At 45.8% G+C, this 16,068-nt stretch overlaps 1 protein-coding gene across 1 annotated transcript in view; it reads left to right on the top strand.

Annotated features, from left to right (window-relative positions):
* The first annotated feature begins 4,158 nt into the window (after positions 1 to 4,158).
* The window catches only part of ubr7 (ubiquitin protein ligase E3 component n-recognin 7), a 54,309-nt gene continuing 42,399 nt past the window's right edge, over positions 4,159 to 16,068 (top strand). Inside the window, exons 1-2 of the mRNA XM_063043190.1 lie at positions 4,159 to 4,451; positions 9,311 to 9,444. Of these exons, the coding sequence (XP_062899260.1) occupies positions 4,302 to 4,451; positions 9,311 to 9,444 (284 nt within the window). The 5' untranslated portion in view covers positions 4,159 to 4,301. The remainder of the gene's footprint in view (positions 4,452 to 9,310; positions 9,445 to 16,068) is intronic.

Consider the following 16,068-nt stretch of genomic DNA (forward strand, 5'->3'; position numbering starts at 1 on the left):
GATGACCCTCTTGGCAGTTTTTACTGTCCAGGGCCACCTCGGTGAACTCATGCACTGAATCAGACGAGAATGGGTCTTAATATCCCAAACATTGAGGAGCTCGAAAAGCACGTCCCCACTGCATTGCATCAATGAAGGAAGGTTCATATTGACATGGACTTCTCTTCATATCTCAGGCATCACCTCTCGCCAAGCCAAGCATCGGTGAATGTCATCACCATAACCTTCAAAGCAACCTCCGAATTGCAGGAAATAATACTCGATGATCAAAGGCCCCAGAGCTCACACACAACTCAGGTCTACTAGGCCGTTGGGATCACCACCCTCCTATACACCTCCACAGCCCCAACCACCATGACACAGTCACCTTGTGTACAGACACTCCTGTGTCTAGTGTCACTTTATGGACATACAATCACTCTTTGTATAGAAGTGATCTTATGTATTTTCTTTATCTTATTGTGTTTATTTTGCATCAAGTCCAGAATAAAAATGATTTTGTTCTCCTTTACACCTGTGCTCTGGAAATGACTAAACAATTCTGAACGTTGAAGATCTGCTCCATCTTCAGCAGGGATCATCAGGCTCCGTAAAAATGCCACTAACACTGCCTGGACAAAATCTTCCCAACTCACTGAATGGAGAAATGCCACAAGATGAACATTCTCTCCCAGACAACAATCTCAATCAGTACAGCATGGGCCATCTCTGGTCAGCTACAGTGGATACTATACAATTTTTGAACTCAATATTGGGTGAAGATCACCAGGTGGACTGAGATTTAAAGGATATCCTCAAAGCTTCTTGTTCTGGAAAAGGAATTGCAATATCCCCACTAACCCCTGGTCCAGGACTACTTGTACAGAAAGAGCAGTCACGATGCTGTTGGGAATCTCAAATGCATACACTGGGGCCACACAGAAGTCTGCATAAGCAGTGGAAGGAGTGCAACACTTCACAAACTGGCAGCCTCACAGCCTGTCAACCACCTCCAGCTCCATTTATGGAAGAATCTAAAGTTCACTTACCATGCTCTTCACTCAGCTCTGAAACTTTGCCTTCTCCACATAACCTCTGTTTCCCTGACTAATCAAGAACCTATCAACCTCCACTTTAAACATACCCAATCACTTTGCCTCCACAGCAATCTATGGCAATGAATTCCATCAAGCATCCAAACTCGTCACAGGGTCAGTTCAACTCGACAGCAAACTGGACCTCACATATTGTAAACTCCCTCATTCAATAAGGTTTGGTACCAGTACTCCCTCTACCCAAGATCAACAACAGAGTGGAATCTTCTGTTGCCAGACCTGCGCAGTATTTCTGACATTAATATTTTTAAAGACTCAATCAAATTGATTTAGAGGATCTAGTCAAAAAAAGCTTATTTTACAATTTAACTCCCACGCCGTTCACACTAACTGCACGTTATAACAGCCGTCCGGCAGTGCTTGCGCAGTACCAAGCAGAAGCAGGACATTACCATCCTCTGGCTAAAGAAATTCCTCTTCATCTGTTCTAAATGGACATCCCTCTGTGGCTCTGTCCTTTGGTCCTAGTCTCCCCAACTACAGGAAACATCCTCTCCACATCCACTCTATTGAGGCCTTTCAACATTCAATAGGTTTTAATGAGATCCTCTTCCCTTATTCTGCAAAACTCGCAGTGAGTACAGGCCCAGAGCCATCAAACATTCCTCAAACATTAACCCTTTGGGGCCAAACAGACTTGTACAAGAAAAGTGTCTGTTGGAGGAACATCTGTGGGACAGAAAGGAATTGTCCGTCATTGCAGATGAAACTTTGCATTGGAGTTTTCTCGAGCTTCCAACTTCCTCCAGTCGCCTTTGTGGCTCCAAATTCCAGCCTCGGTAAGATCTTGTGTCTCCAGGAGTAAGGCAAGGCCAGGAGAGCTCTGTTCTCTACCCGCCCCCCCCCCCAATTTATCAGGAGTGTTGCAGATGAAGGGCCCAAAGCATTGTTGAGGATCCCTACCACCCATCCCACAATCTCTCTGACCCACAACCACCAGGGAGGTGGTACAGGAGCATCGGGACTAGGACTGCCAGACTGGGGAACAGCTGTGAGACTAATGAATACCCTGCCTCCACTAAGTTCTCATCACAAGGATAACAAGCTGTTTACTGTTTACCTGTGCTGTGCACTACATACACTTTGAATTATATTTTATTAACTTATTTGAATTTGAATGTATCTGATTCCTCCTGGTCTACTCAGAACAATTCCATCTTTAACACAACAGCAAAGCCTTGAGATTGCACCTCAGAACAACATTCTCTCTCATTTTTTCCCACAGCTGCGCAGACCAACCACTGTTCTGAGCAGGAAGTTTTTACACAACCTGAGAACTACACAGCACTTTAATGGATTATTATATTTAAGAAAATTCCACCTGTGCAGCAACAAACGTTACGTGCGCGGGAGCGTTTTAGTTACAGTGCGGCCACGCACCGGAACATCTTGGAGGGAATAGCGCCTCAGAGGTGCTCCCTCCACCCTGAGGATTTCAGGTGCAATTTTGCAGAGCAGATTCATGTGTATGGTAACCAATCCTCCACACCATTTAACTCTCCCTGCTGCACAATCGGGAAAACGCTCCCAGCATTTTCAAACTCTTCCTTCAGAATGCCCGCATCTGCTGTTCGGATCATGGCAAGTTAAACCTGGTTTCCTGGACAGTATTTCTCCTTCATAGATCGTGTAGTTTTCTGTACATGAAATTCCTGGGACGGGTCCCACACAAGTGTGTGCAATTCAAAAGAATATTAGCTGACTGTTAAGCATTTTTGGCCATTCTAAAAGAGACAAGCGCCAACATATAATAGTAAGCCTTACTTTCAGAACTCTAATGGGTTTAAACAAATTACAATAAAGTCTTTCCCTAATTTAACATATCAAAATTTCAAATTACACTTATTGTCAAAGAATGTATAAATGATACAACCTTGAGATTTGTTCACTTACAGGCAGCCACGCAAGAAACCTGAAAGAACACCAACGGGGAGGGAGGGAGGGAGACAGACAGACAGATACACAAATCCTGCAAACAGTAAAAGCAAGCGACAGCATTCAGAATGAAAGCGAGTCGAAAGACATGGAGCCTGGAGAGCCGGAGTAGACCCCAAACCTTCATCACACAGTGGGGCAAGTCGCCGCGGAGCTCACAGACATGGAGAGGGAAAACACATATATCATGCAAACAATAAAAGGCAGCAACAGCATTCAGAACCAACTCTCATTTACAACATTTCCGTCCCGATTATACCTAATTTACCAGGGTGATGTCTAGATTAGAGTCCACGAGAAACATTGGATAAACTTGGGTTGTTTTCTCATCCCTGGGGAACTGCAGGATCTAGGACGGATGTCGAGGCTGAGAGGGTGCAGGAGAGGTTTACCAGGAAGCTGCCTGGATTAGAGGGAATGTGCCTGTGGATTAGACAGGTTGGACACACAGGTGGTGTATTTACTGGAGCGGCGGAGATCTGATAGACAGTATCTTTTTACTCAGGGTTGAAATGTCTAATATCAGAGAACATGCATTTAAACTGAGAGGGGGAATTTCAAACGAGACACGAGGGGCAAGTTTTTTATACACAGGGATCGGTGGGTGCCTGGGGTGGTGGTTGAGGCGGGAACTTTGGGAACTTTAGAGCAGTTTAGATAGGCAGATGAATGTGAGGGAGATGGAGAGGTATGGACATTGTGTCAGCAAAGGGGATCAGTTAACCATTTGATTACTAGTTTAATTGGTTCGGCAGAACCTGTGGGCCGAAGGGGGTGTTGTATGGTTTAACTAGCGACCCGCTGAGTAGACGCGCTCTATATTTACACAGACTGATGTGCAGTCACCACAAACCCACCGAAGCCGGAGGCCGCCCTCCCGGGGTCGGGCTGTTTCTCCCGCAGGACCAGGTCGCTGAGGGCGCCGCCCAGCTGATCGAGGAGGCCGCGGACGCCAGCGAGAATGCCCGGGATGGTGCGCCGGGTGCGGGCGCAGTACCGCCGGCTCCGGCCGCTCCGCTCCACCAGCTCGGCGCAAACCTCGCAGTCGGCCATGGCGGGGGGGGGGGGGGGGGGGGAGGGGAAGGGCGTCACCTCCGCACTTTGACCCCTCACCCCCGCAGCGCAGGTTAAACTCACGTAACAATGAAATAGCCACGGCGAGTCCGACGCCACGCGTGTTTTGTGAGGAAAAGGCCGCGCGGGGAGGGGACGCGAGGGGAGGGGATTTGATTTAAACGGCCCCCAACCCCGGAAGTCCTCACAGACTTGGAGATGGCGGCAAACGAGGAGAACCACAAGCGGCCGCTGGACGAGGATCCCATCGTGTCCTTGGCCGACGTGTTGGAGGAAAATGAGGAACTGGAGCACGAAGCGTGCGCGGTTCTGGGCGGCAGCGACTCGGATAAGTGCTCTTACCCGGAGGTGAGTCCGTCTATAAGGCCTAACGATGTGTTGCGCGGGTCCGTCCTGCGGCGGCGAGGACCCGGTTGGGTCGGGTCGCAGTGATGGGTTATGTCAATCCTTTGACAGTCGAGCTGAAATAACCGGGAGGACGGTGGGTCCCGGCCCGAAACGCCGCCTGTTTCCCGGTCGGGGGTCCATAGACCCCTTGTTTAATGCAGTAAAAGGGGTTGCGACCCCTCCAAAGATTCCCCCAGCATTGTCCGTGTGATGCATCTGTTGTGGCTGAATACCCCGAGTTTCAGGTTGGCCAGGCATTTCCACGCCACTCCATACATGTTTATCATAAACAAAAGCGGATACAGTACAATTAAACCAGCGGGTGGAGGGCTTGCGCCCTCGGGTTGGGTGTGAGGTGTTTATTTGTGGACGGGGAGATTTTTTTTCCCCACAAGATTTTATTTTAGACCCCAGTTAATTCTGCGAAAGGATCAGTTAGCCTCCCCGAGGTGCTCCAGCCGTTGACTCGCGTCTGTCTGGCGCCATTTTTACGTAATGGGTTTGGGCGGCTGTGATTGGTCCGCTGACTCTTTGTGGAGCGCGGATACAGATCATGTATCGGGTTGGGTTCATCTTCATGCTCTTACAGTGAGGAACCAGTTCAGATCTGCTGCCCATGTTCATGTGGGAGAGCCAACAGCCTCAGAATAGAGGGACGCCCCTTTACAACAGAGATGCAGGATTTCTTTATCCAGAGGACAGTGATCTCTGGAATTCATTGGCAGACACGGCTGTGGATGCCAAGTCATTGGGCATATTCAAAGTGGAGGTTGCTAGGTTTATTGATTAGTCAGGGTGTCGAAGGTTACAGAGCAAAGGCAAGAGAATGGGGTTGAGGGGGATAATAAATCAGCCATGATGGAATGATAGCACACTCGATGGGCTGAATGGCTTAATTCTGTACCTATGTCATGTGGTCTGTACATCCGGTATTGATCATCTCAGCCTTTTCTGCTCCAGCTCTTTTTAAATTAGCCACTGAAGGTCCACGTATATCAATTGAATCCCGTGGGCTTTGCTGATTACACTGTATTTTGGCAGTGTTGGATGCACCTACTGACACAGAATCCATCTGATGCTCTTTTTCTACTAATTTAATTTGTAGTTTTCAAAACTATTATATATGGCAATGTACTGGTGCAATATAAATTTCATGATGTATGTCAGTGATACTAAAAGTGAAGCAACACACATCAAAGTTGCTGGTGAATGCAGCAGGCCAGGCAGCATCTCTAGGAAGAGGTATAGTCGACGTTTCGGGCCGAGACCCTTCGTCAGGACTAACTGAAGGAAGAGTGAGTAAGGGATTTGAAAGGGGGCGGGGGAGATCCAAAATGATAGGAGAAGACAGGAGGGGGAGGGATGGAGCCAAGAGCTGGACAGGTGATTGGCAAAGAGGATACGAGAGGATCATGGGACAGGAGGTCTGGGAAGAAAGGAAAGGGGGGAGGGGGCGAAACCCAGAGGATGAGCAAGGGGTATAGTGAGAGGGACAGAGGGAGAAAAAGGAGAGTGAGAGAAAGAATGTGTGTGTATAAATAAATAACGAATGGGGTACGAGGGGGAGGTGGGGCATTAGTGGTAGTTTGAGAAGTCAATGTTCATGCCATCAGGTTGGAGGCTACCCAGACAGAATGTAAGGTGTTCTTCCTCCAACCTGAGTGTGGCTTCATCTTTACAGTAGAGGAGGACGTGGATAGACATATCAGAGTGGGAATGGGACGTGGAATTAAAATGTGTGGCCACTGGGAGATCCTGCTTTCTCTGGCGGACAGAGCGTAGGTGTTCAGCAAAATGATCTCCCAGTCTGCGTCGGGTCTCACCAATATATAGAAGGCCACATCGGGAGCACCGGACGCAGTATATCACCCCAGCCGACTCACAGGTGAAGTGTCGCCTCACTGGAAGGACTGTCTGGGGCCCTGAATGGTGGTGAGGGAGGAAGTGTAAGGGCACGTGTAGCACTTGTTCTGCTTACAAGGATAAGTGCCAGGAGGGAGATCAGTGGGGAGGGAAGGGGGGGAGGGAGTTGCGTAGGGAGCGATCCCTGTGGAAAGCAGAGAGGGGGAGAGGGAAAGATGTGCTTAGTCGTGGGATCCCGTTGGAGGTGGCGGAAGTTACGGAGAATAATATGTTGGACCCGGAGGCTGGTGGGGTGGTAGGTGAGGACCAGGGGAACCCTATTCCTAGTGGGTTGGCGGGAGGACGGAGTGAGAGCAGATGTGCATGAAATGGGGGAGATGCATTTGAGAGCAGAGTTGATGGTGGAGGAAGGGAAGCCTCTTTCTTTAAAAAAGGAGGACATCTCCCTCGTCTTAGAATGAAAAGCCTCACCCTGAGAGCAGATGCGGTGGAGACGGAAGAATTCCTCGTGTTTGTGATAATAAAAATGATTCTGATTACTAAAAACCCTTGAGTCTGTTCTGCGTAGACCCAAGTTTCTGTATTGGATGAGTTTCTAATGTACTGCAGTTGTTTGTACACTATATGCATTTGAGTTTGCTGTCAGTAAAAGCTAGTCGTTTTCTGCTACTGAACATAGAATAGAATCAGGCCCTTCAGCCCACAATACTGTGCTGAACCAATTACTGCTGGAAATGAATCCCTGCTGTTTGATTAGTAACTTTACAGTACTTGGCTTTGGCTCACAGTGCATTTGGGTCCTTGGCAGCATTTGCCTGTGTTTTTTTTTGTCCCTGTCAATTTGCTGTTGGCTCTCAAATTGCCTGTGTTTATTTATTTAGAGGTACAGTACCGTGTGTAACAGGCCCCGGCTCCCTGAGCCCCACCTTCCAGTAACCCACCTTTTAACCCGAACCTAATCCCAGGTGTTTGCGGGGAGACAGTGCTGGGATTGAAACCTGAACTCTGGAATCTCTCAAGCAGAAAAGGCTTCATGCTAACCATGACGCTACTGTGTCCTGTAAATCATTGTCTGTTTGGTCCAATGTGAATCAGATTGCTGTAGGATTGGCCACAGCAATGGAGAGGGTCGACTACACCTTGTATGTAGATACTGGTAAATTCATTGATATTGTCACATGTGTAAGATCTGGTATTGTGATCAGTTGAGTATGATGTTCTATGGTGTTGTCTATTTATGGGTCCTCCGGTGTCTGTACAGGCTGATCTGGGATCCACACACTCTGGTGCAGTGTGGACACGAGTAAGTGGTGTCTCTGGTGACTGGTCGGGTCTTTTGATTGTTCAGTCTCTCCTTTCACAGCGGCTGCTTGTTCTCTGCGGCACTGTGTACGTTGTTCTCGTGTAGCGCATCTCCCTCTTGAACAGATTTCCTCCAGGTCTATCTATTGAGTGCTGTGCCTTCCCAGTTTTTAAATGTAATGTTGAACTTCAGGCTGATTTTGATGTCATCTTTGAAGCATTTTCTTTGCCCACCGGGGGCTCACTGACTTCCCTCTACTGGGGGTAAAGGATCTGTTTGAGGAGATGCGAGTTAGACATCGAATGACACGATCTCTCCATCGGAGGTGGTGTTGCTTTTTCATGGTGGAGATACCATTCATGTCAGCCGCCTCCAGTACGTGGGTGTGGTGTGTCTGTCCTTCCAGCAAAGTCTTTTGTAAGATTTTTTTTTTTTAGCAGTTTTGATGCAGGGTGTAGAATAAAATACTACCGAGAGAGGGTGGGGCAGGACCATAACAAGGTAGATTGTGAGGTACTTATCGTACTCCAGTCCTTAAACTGGTGAAGATGTCCTTGAGCCTGTTGTGATGTGCTTCAAGGCTTTTGTACCATCTGTGCGATTGAAGGGGATGAGCGGTGCAGAGAAGAGAGATTGTGCAGGCTGGGTGGAACCTTGGATTATGCTGGTTGCTTCCTGAGGCTGTGAGAAGTGTACATACAGTCCATGAGGGAGAGGCTTGATCTGTCTGGATAGACGGTCTCAACGCAAAGAGCAACTACTGTATCTGTTTTCTTCTCCAGATGTTCCCTGACCCACGGAGTCCCTCCAGTGGCTGTTTGTGTTCCAGCGTCTGCAGTCTTGTGCTTCTCTGACGTTGCTAACATTGGCTCTGGGACAGGGGCTCCCGTCATTTTTTTATGCCATAGAGCCTTTACGCTTGTGTGCTGGAAATGACCTGTAAGTCTTCAGCTGTGAAAGCTCTGATCCCTGGAATTAATTTAGTAACACAGAAAATGCTGGAGGACCTCAGCAGGTCAGGCAGCATCCATAGAAAAGACTGAACAGTTGACATTTTGGGCCGAGACCCTTCTTCAGGAATTACTGCCTTTTTAATTATTTTTGATGCTACCAAACGCTCTTCAAATCTTTTTGTTGCCTACCTCTTATGTTCAGTGGTTCATTGTTGGGTTGTCTGATAACTATTCCTTGGAGCAAGCTGCCAGGAAGCACCCTGGGACGTTTTTAAAAGGCCTTGTGGGGACTTGCACATGATTGTCTTTTATAAATACTCTGTTAAAAACCAGAAGGGTGAGTGTGTTTTGTGTGGTACAGGAAGTTTCTGAGTTTGATGTATGTACAACTGAGAGAGGCACTTTGGATAAATTCAGTTGAATTCGTAACCCCTTAACCTCTTGCTCTGTGTCACTGTATGGAGTTTGAAGGTGAGAGCTCAGAGACTGTGTTCCTGAGTTAAATTCCACATTTGACTGTGTTTCAATCTTTTGCTTCCTCCAGCCATTTGTTTAGACAGGTTGTGTCTCTGTCTCTCTCACTCTCTCTCTAGGACCTGACCCAGTAATTGCTGTATTTATGATTTATCTTTGTTCCTTAACAAAGATGATGTCGCTGATGATCTGCCTTTCTGAAGTTACTGATTTGCTTTCCCCTGCAGGGCTACGTGAAGAGACAGGCACTGTATGCATGCAACACGTGTACGCCCAAGGGGGGACAGCCTGCCGGCATCTGTTTGGCTTGCAGCTACAAGTGTCACGAAGGCCACGAGTTGTTTGAACTTTACACTAAAAGGTATGATCGGGTAGAGAAAGGAAACTCCGAACAGTGTTGGATTAGGCTGCACAATTATTTTCTTCCACAGCTTACGTATAGTTACCTGCTTGTATTTTATATTGTTCATTATGAGCTATGTCATGTGATGTGGGTGATCACGGTCTTTCCATGACCATGGTTGTTGCTGGCAAGTTTTCTGCAGAAGTGCTTTGCCATCGCCACCTTCTGGGCAGTGTCTTTACAAGACGGCTGACCACAGCCGTTATCAATACTCTTCAGAGATTGTCTGCCTGGTGTCAGTGGTCACATGACCCGGACTTGTGATCTGCACCGGCTGCTCGTACTGCCATCCATCACCTCCTCCCATTGTTTCACATGACCCTGATTTTGGGGGATGGGTGGTGGCTAAGGAGGTGCTACAGCTTTCCCAAAGGTGTCCTGCAGGCCAGTGGAGGGAAGGAGTGCTTTATACCTCCTTTAGTAGAGATGCATCTCAACCCTGCCTCCCCGTGATTTATATCTAACTATATATGTCTTTTGTATACACGTATCTAGTATGTTTCCTAGTGGTCACAGTATGTATATACAATTGTTCAGTGTGCTCCTAGTGGTCATAGTGTTTAAATGCCATTGTTCAGTGTGTCCCTTAGTGGTTACAGTACTTTATATGACTCTGGAAGTTTCTGTATGTATTTTATCATTTGAATAAAGACTGTGATTGGTTAACTCTTATCTACAAATTTGAATGAAATGTTTATTTATGAGTAGAGGAAAGGTTGACCACATTGGCCCACCATCTGTTTTTCCCTTGTATTCCTACTCTGTTTCTAATTCTTTGTTCATTTGACGTTTAGTAAAACAATTGTGAAGCAGGACTGGGTTTGTTAACTAGACTGTGGTAGGTACCTTCAAATTGCTGCTGATGCATCAAGATCAGAAAATTCTACAAAAAATGGTGATATTAATTGTCCACAGATCTCCAGTTGCTTTGTGGGCGACCTCGGGAGAGACGACGGCTACGGGCGTAAACTCAGACAGAAATCTGGAGTGGAGCCCCTGTCATTGAACATCCTTCCAGCTGCTCCTGCAGCTAAGCTTGTTCCAAACGTATGGCTTCGCTTTCCATAGGTCTAAAGTGGTGAGGTCGAGAGAGGGATGGACAACTGGGCATCTCAAGATCTCCAGGCCTTCTGCTCAGGCTTGTGCCCTGGCGCGGCCACTCCAGTTGCATATTTCATTGTCCTTCGAGACATGGATGCCATCATTCATTTATTTATTACCAATTTTATTTGTGTTTCACTATTTGCACAGTTTGTCTTTTGCACATTGGTTATTTGTCTATCTTTGTGAATAGCTTTTCATTGATTCTGTTGTATTTCTGTTTGACTGTGAATGCCGACAAGAAAAAGTAAACTCAGTAGTGTGTTCCATAAGACAGAGGCAGCATTAGTCCACTTGGTCCGTTGTTTGCTCTGCTGGTTGGCTGCATGGCTGATCCAATTTTTCTCTCGGCCCCAATCTCCTGCCTCCTCCCCATATCCCTTCATACCCTGATCAATCAAGAAGCTGTCAACTTCAGCCTTATGTATATTTCAGACTTGTTCTCCACAGCTGTCTGTGGCAACAAATTCCACAGATTCGCCACTCTCTGGCTTAAAAAAAATCCCCTTGTGTGCCCTAAAAGCACACCCCTCTATTCTGAGGCTGTGTCCTCTGGTCTTAGACTCTCCCACCATAGCACGCAAACTCTCCACATCCACTCTATCAAGGACTTTCACCATTCAATAGTTTTCACTGAGGTTCCCCCTCATTTTTCTGAATTCTAGTGAATACAGGGCCAGAGACATCACTATTCATATGACAACCTGTTCAATCCTGGAATCATTTTTATGAACCTCCTTTGAACCCTCTCCAGTGTCAGCACATACGTTTTAAGACGAGGGGCCGAACCTGCTCAGAATACTCCCAGTGCTTTATAAAGTCTCAACATTACATTCTTGCTTTTATGTTCTAGTCCTCTCGAAATTACCATTGCAATTGCCGCCTTCACCACAGACTCAACCTGCAAGTTAACCTTTAGGGAATCCGTGTTCAGTCCCTTTTGCACCTCAGTTTTTTGTATTTTCTCTCCATTTAAAAAATAGTCAACCTTTTAATTTCTTCAACCAAAGTGCATGACCATACACTCCCAACACTATATTCCATCTGCCATTTCTTTGCCCATTCTCCTAATCTGTCTAAGTCCTTCTGTAGCCTCTCTAACTTCCTCAGAACTACCTGCCCCTCCACAGATCTTCATGTTGTCTGCAAACATTGCAACAAAGCCATCAATTCTGTCATTCAAATCATTGACATATAATGTAAAAAGAACCGGTCATTACACAGACCCCTGTGGAACACCACTAGTCACCGGCAGCCAGTCAGAAAAGCCTCCCTTTATTCCCACTCTTTGCCTCCTGCCAATCAACTACTGTTTTTATCCAAGCTGGAATCTTATCCAGCTGACGTGTCTACCATCAGACCTTTCAGTTTCCCAAAAACTTTCTCTCAAGTAATGGTAAATTCATGCACTTTGTGGTCCCTGACACCTGGACCTTCCACCATACTGCAGTTGTCTTCCGCCATGAAGGATGATGCAAAATACTTATTCAGTTTGTCCATTTCCTTGTCCCCCATTACCACCTCTCCTGATCATTTTCTGGCAGTCTGATATCCACGCTGTCCTCTCTTTATGTATCTGAAGAAACTTTTGGTATCCTCTTTAATATTACTGGCTAGCTTACTTTCATATTCCATCTCTAGCTTCTTAATCACAAACGAGAAAATCTGCAGATGCTCCTGGCCCAAGACATTGACTGTACTTGTTTTTTCATAGATGCTATCTGGCCTGCTGAGTTCCTCCAGGATTTTGTGTGCTTTACCTTAATGACTTTATTAGTTGCCTTTTGTTTGTTTCTAAAAGCTTCCCAGTCCTTTAATTTCCCACTGTTTTTTGCTCTATTATATGCCCTCTTTGGCTTTTGTGTTGGCTTTGACTTCTCTGCTTAGTCATAGAAACATAGAAAACCTAGAGCACAATACAGGCCCTTTGGCCCATAAAGCTGTGCCGAACATGTCCTTACCTTAGAAATTACCTAGGGTTACCCATAGCCCGCTATTTTTCTAAGCTCCATGTACCTGTCCAGGAGTCTCTTAAAAGATCCTATCGTATCCACCTCCACCAGGGTCGCCAGCAGCCCATTCCACACACTCACCACTCTCTGCATTTATATTTATTTATTTACACACACACATGCACACACGCACAAGTTTGGGTACCCCTGGTCAAAATTTTTGTTACTGTGAATAGCTAAGCAAGTAAAAGATGAACTGATTTCCAAAAGGCATAAAGTTAAAGATGACACATTTCTTTAATATCTTAAGCAAGAAAACTTTTATTTCCATCCTTTACAGTTTCAAAATAACAAAAAGGGAAAAGGGCCCGAAGCAAAAGTTTGGGCACCCTGCATGGCAGTACTTAGTAACACCCCCTTTGGCAAGTATCACAGCTTGTAAACGCTTTTTGTAGCCAGCTAAGAGTCTTTCAATTCTTGTTTAGGGGATTTTCGCCCATTTTTCCTTGCAAAAGGCTTCTAGTTCTGTGAGATTCTTGGGCCATCTTGCAACTTTTGCTTTTGCCACTATATAACTATATAAAACTCTGGTTAGGCCACACTTGGAGTACTGTGTCCAGTTCTGGTTGCCTCACTATAGGAAGGATGTGGAAGCATTGGAAAGAGTACAGAGGAGATTTACCAGGATGCTGCCTGGTTTAGAGAGTATGGATTATGATCAGAGATTAAGGGAGCTAGGGCTTTACTCTTTGGAGAGAAGGAGGATGAGAGGAGACGTGATAGAGGTATACAAGATATTAAGAGGAATAGATAGAGTGGATAGCCAGCGCCTCTTCCCCAGGGCACCACTGCTCAATACAAGAGGACATGGCTTTAAGGTAAGGGGTGGGAAGTTCAAGGGGGATATTAGAGGAAGGTTTTTTACTCAGAGAGTGGTTGGTGCGTGGAATGCACTGCCTGAGTCAGTGGTGGGGGCAGATACACTAGTGAAGTTTAAGAGACTACTAGACAGGTACATGGAGGAATTTATGGTGTGGGGTTATATGGGAGGCAGGATTTGAGGGTCAGCACAACATTGTGGACTGAAGGGCCTATACTGTGTTGTACTATTCTGTGTGTGTGTGTGTGTGTGTGTGTATAAAATTATATACACACACATTGTATATATTATATATATATAATGTGTGTGTGTATAAAATATAGTCCAGCTGTAACCTCTGACAGCCCTCCACGATATCCACAACACCCCCAACCTTTATGTCATCAGCAAATTTACTAATCCATCCCTCCACTTCCTCATCCAGGTCATTTGTAAAAATCATAAAGAGAAGGGGTCCCAGAACAGATTCCTGAGGCACACCACTGGTCACCGACCTCCATGCAGAATATGACCCGTCTACAACCACTCTTTGCCTTCTGTGGGCAAGCCAGTTCTGGATCCACAAAGCAATGTCCCCTTGGATCCCATGCCTCCTTACTTTCTCAATAAACCTTGCTAAAATCCATACACACTACATCTACTACTCTACCTTCATCAATGTGTTTAGTCACATCCTCAAAAAATTCAATCAGGCTCATAAGGTACGACCTGCCTTTGACAAAGCCATGCTGACTATTTCTAATCATATCATGCTTCTCCAAATGTTCATAAATCCTGCCTCTCAGTTTCTTCTCCATCAACTTACCAACCACTGAAGTAAGACTCACTGGTCTATAATTTCCTGGGCTATCTCTACTCCCTTTATTAAATAAAGGAACAACATCTGCAATCCTCCAGGACCTCTCCCGTCCCCATTGATGATGCAAAGATGATTGCCAGAGGCTCAGCAATCTCCTCCCTCGCCTTCATAGTAGTGTTATGGTTGTGTCATCTTTCCTTTTGAATACTTCTTTGGGATGTATATATCCTGTCTTCCAAATTGCTTCCAGAAATTAGACTTCGCTGCTCTGTCGTCATCCCTGCCAGTGTTCTTTTCCAATCAATTCTGGCCAACTCCTCCCTCAAGCCTCTGTAATTCCCTTTACTTCCCTGTAATTCCCACACATCGGACTTTAACTTCTCCTCAGATTTCAGGGTGAATTCTATCATTATGATCACTGTCCCTTAAGGGTGTTTTACCTTAAGCTCTCTAATCAATTCTGGTTCATTGCACATCACCCAATCCAGAATAGCTGATCCTCTCGTGGGCTCAAGCACAAGATGCTCTAAAAAGCCATCTTGCAGGCAATCTAGAAATTCCTCATCTTGGAATCTAGCACCAAACTGATTTTTCCAATTTACCTGCATATTGAAGTCCCCCATGACTATAGTAACATTGCCCTTTTGATATGCATTTTCTATCTCCTGTTGTAATTTATGGGCCACGTCCTTACTGGTGTTTGGGGGTCTGTATACAACTTCCATCAGGGTCTTTTTACCCTTGCAGTTCCTTAGCTCTATCCACAATGATTCAACACCTTTCACCCTTAAGTCACCTCTTTCTAATGATTCGATTTCATTTGTTACCAGCAGAACAACACTGCCCCCTCTGCCTACTTTCCTATCCTTTTGATACAATGTGTTTCTTTGGATGTTAAGCTCCCAGCTATAATCTCTTTTTCAGCCATGATTCCATGATGCCTACATCACACCTGCCAATCTGCAACTGTGCCACAAGTTCATCTACCTTATTCCATATACAGTACTGCGCACCTTCAAATATAACGCTGTCAATCCTGTATTCACTCTTTTCAGTTTTTGTCTGTCTTTTACCTCACATAGAACCATAGAAACTGCAGCACAGAAACAGGCCTTTTGGCCCTTCTTGGCTGTGCCGAGCCATTTTCTGCCTAGTCCCACTGACCTGCACACGGACCATATCCCTCCATACACCTCCCATCCATGTATCTGTCCAATTTATTCTTAAATGTTAAAAAAGAACCCGCATTTACCACCTCGTCTGGCAGCTCATTCCATACTCCCACTACTCTCTGTGTGAAGAAGCCCCCGCTTAATGTTCCCTTTAAACTTTTCCCCCCTCACCCATGTCCTCTGGTTTTTTTTCTCCCCTTGTCTCAGTGGAAAAAGCCTGCTTGCATTCACTCTATCTATACCCATCATAATTTTATATACCTCTATCAAATCTCCCCTCATTCTTCTACGCTCCAGGGAATAAAGTCCTAACCTATTCAACCTCTCTCTGTAACTGAGTTTCTCAAGTCCCGGCAACATCCTTGTAAACCTTCTCTGCACTCTTTCAACCTTATTTATATCCTTCCTGTAATTTGGTGACCAAAACTGAACACAATACTCCAGATTCGGCCTCACCAATGCCTTATACAACTTCATCATAACATTCCAGCTCTTATACTCAATACTTTGATTAATAAAGGCCAATGTACCAAAAGCTCTCTTTACGACCCTATCTACCTGTGATGCCACTTTTAGGGAATTTTGTATCTGTATTCCCAGATCCCTCTGTTCCACTGCACTCCTCAGTGCCTTACCATTAACCCTGTATGCTCTACCTTGGTTTGTCCTTCCAACATG

This window comes from Mobula hypostoma, chromosome 1, assembly GCF_963921235.1.
Source record: "Mobula hypostoma chromosome 1, sMobHyp1.1, whole genome shotgun sequence".
NCBI lineage: Eukaryota > Metazoa > Chordata > Chondrichthyes > Myliobatiformes > Myliobatidae > Mobula > Mobula hypostoma.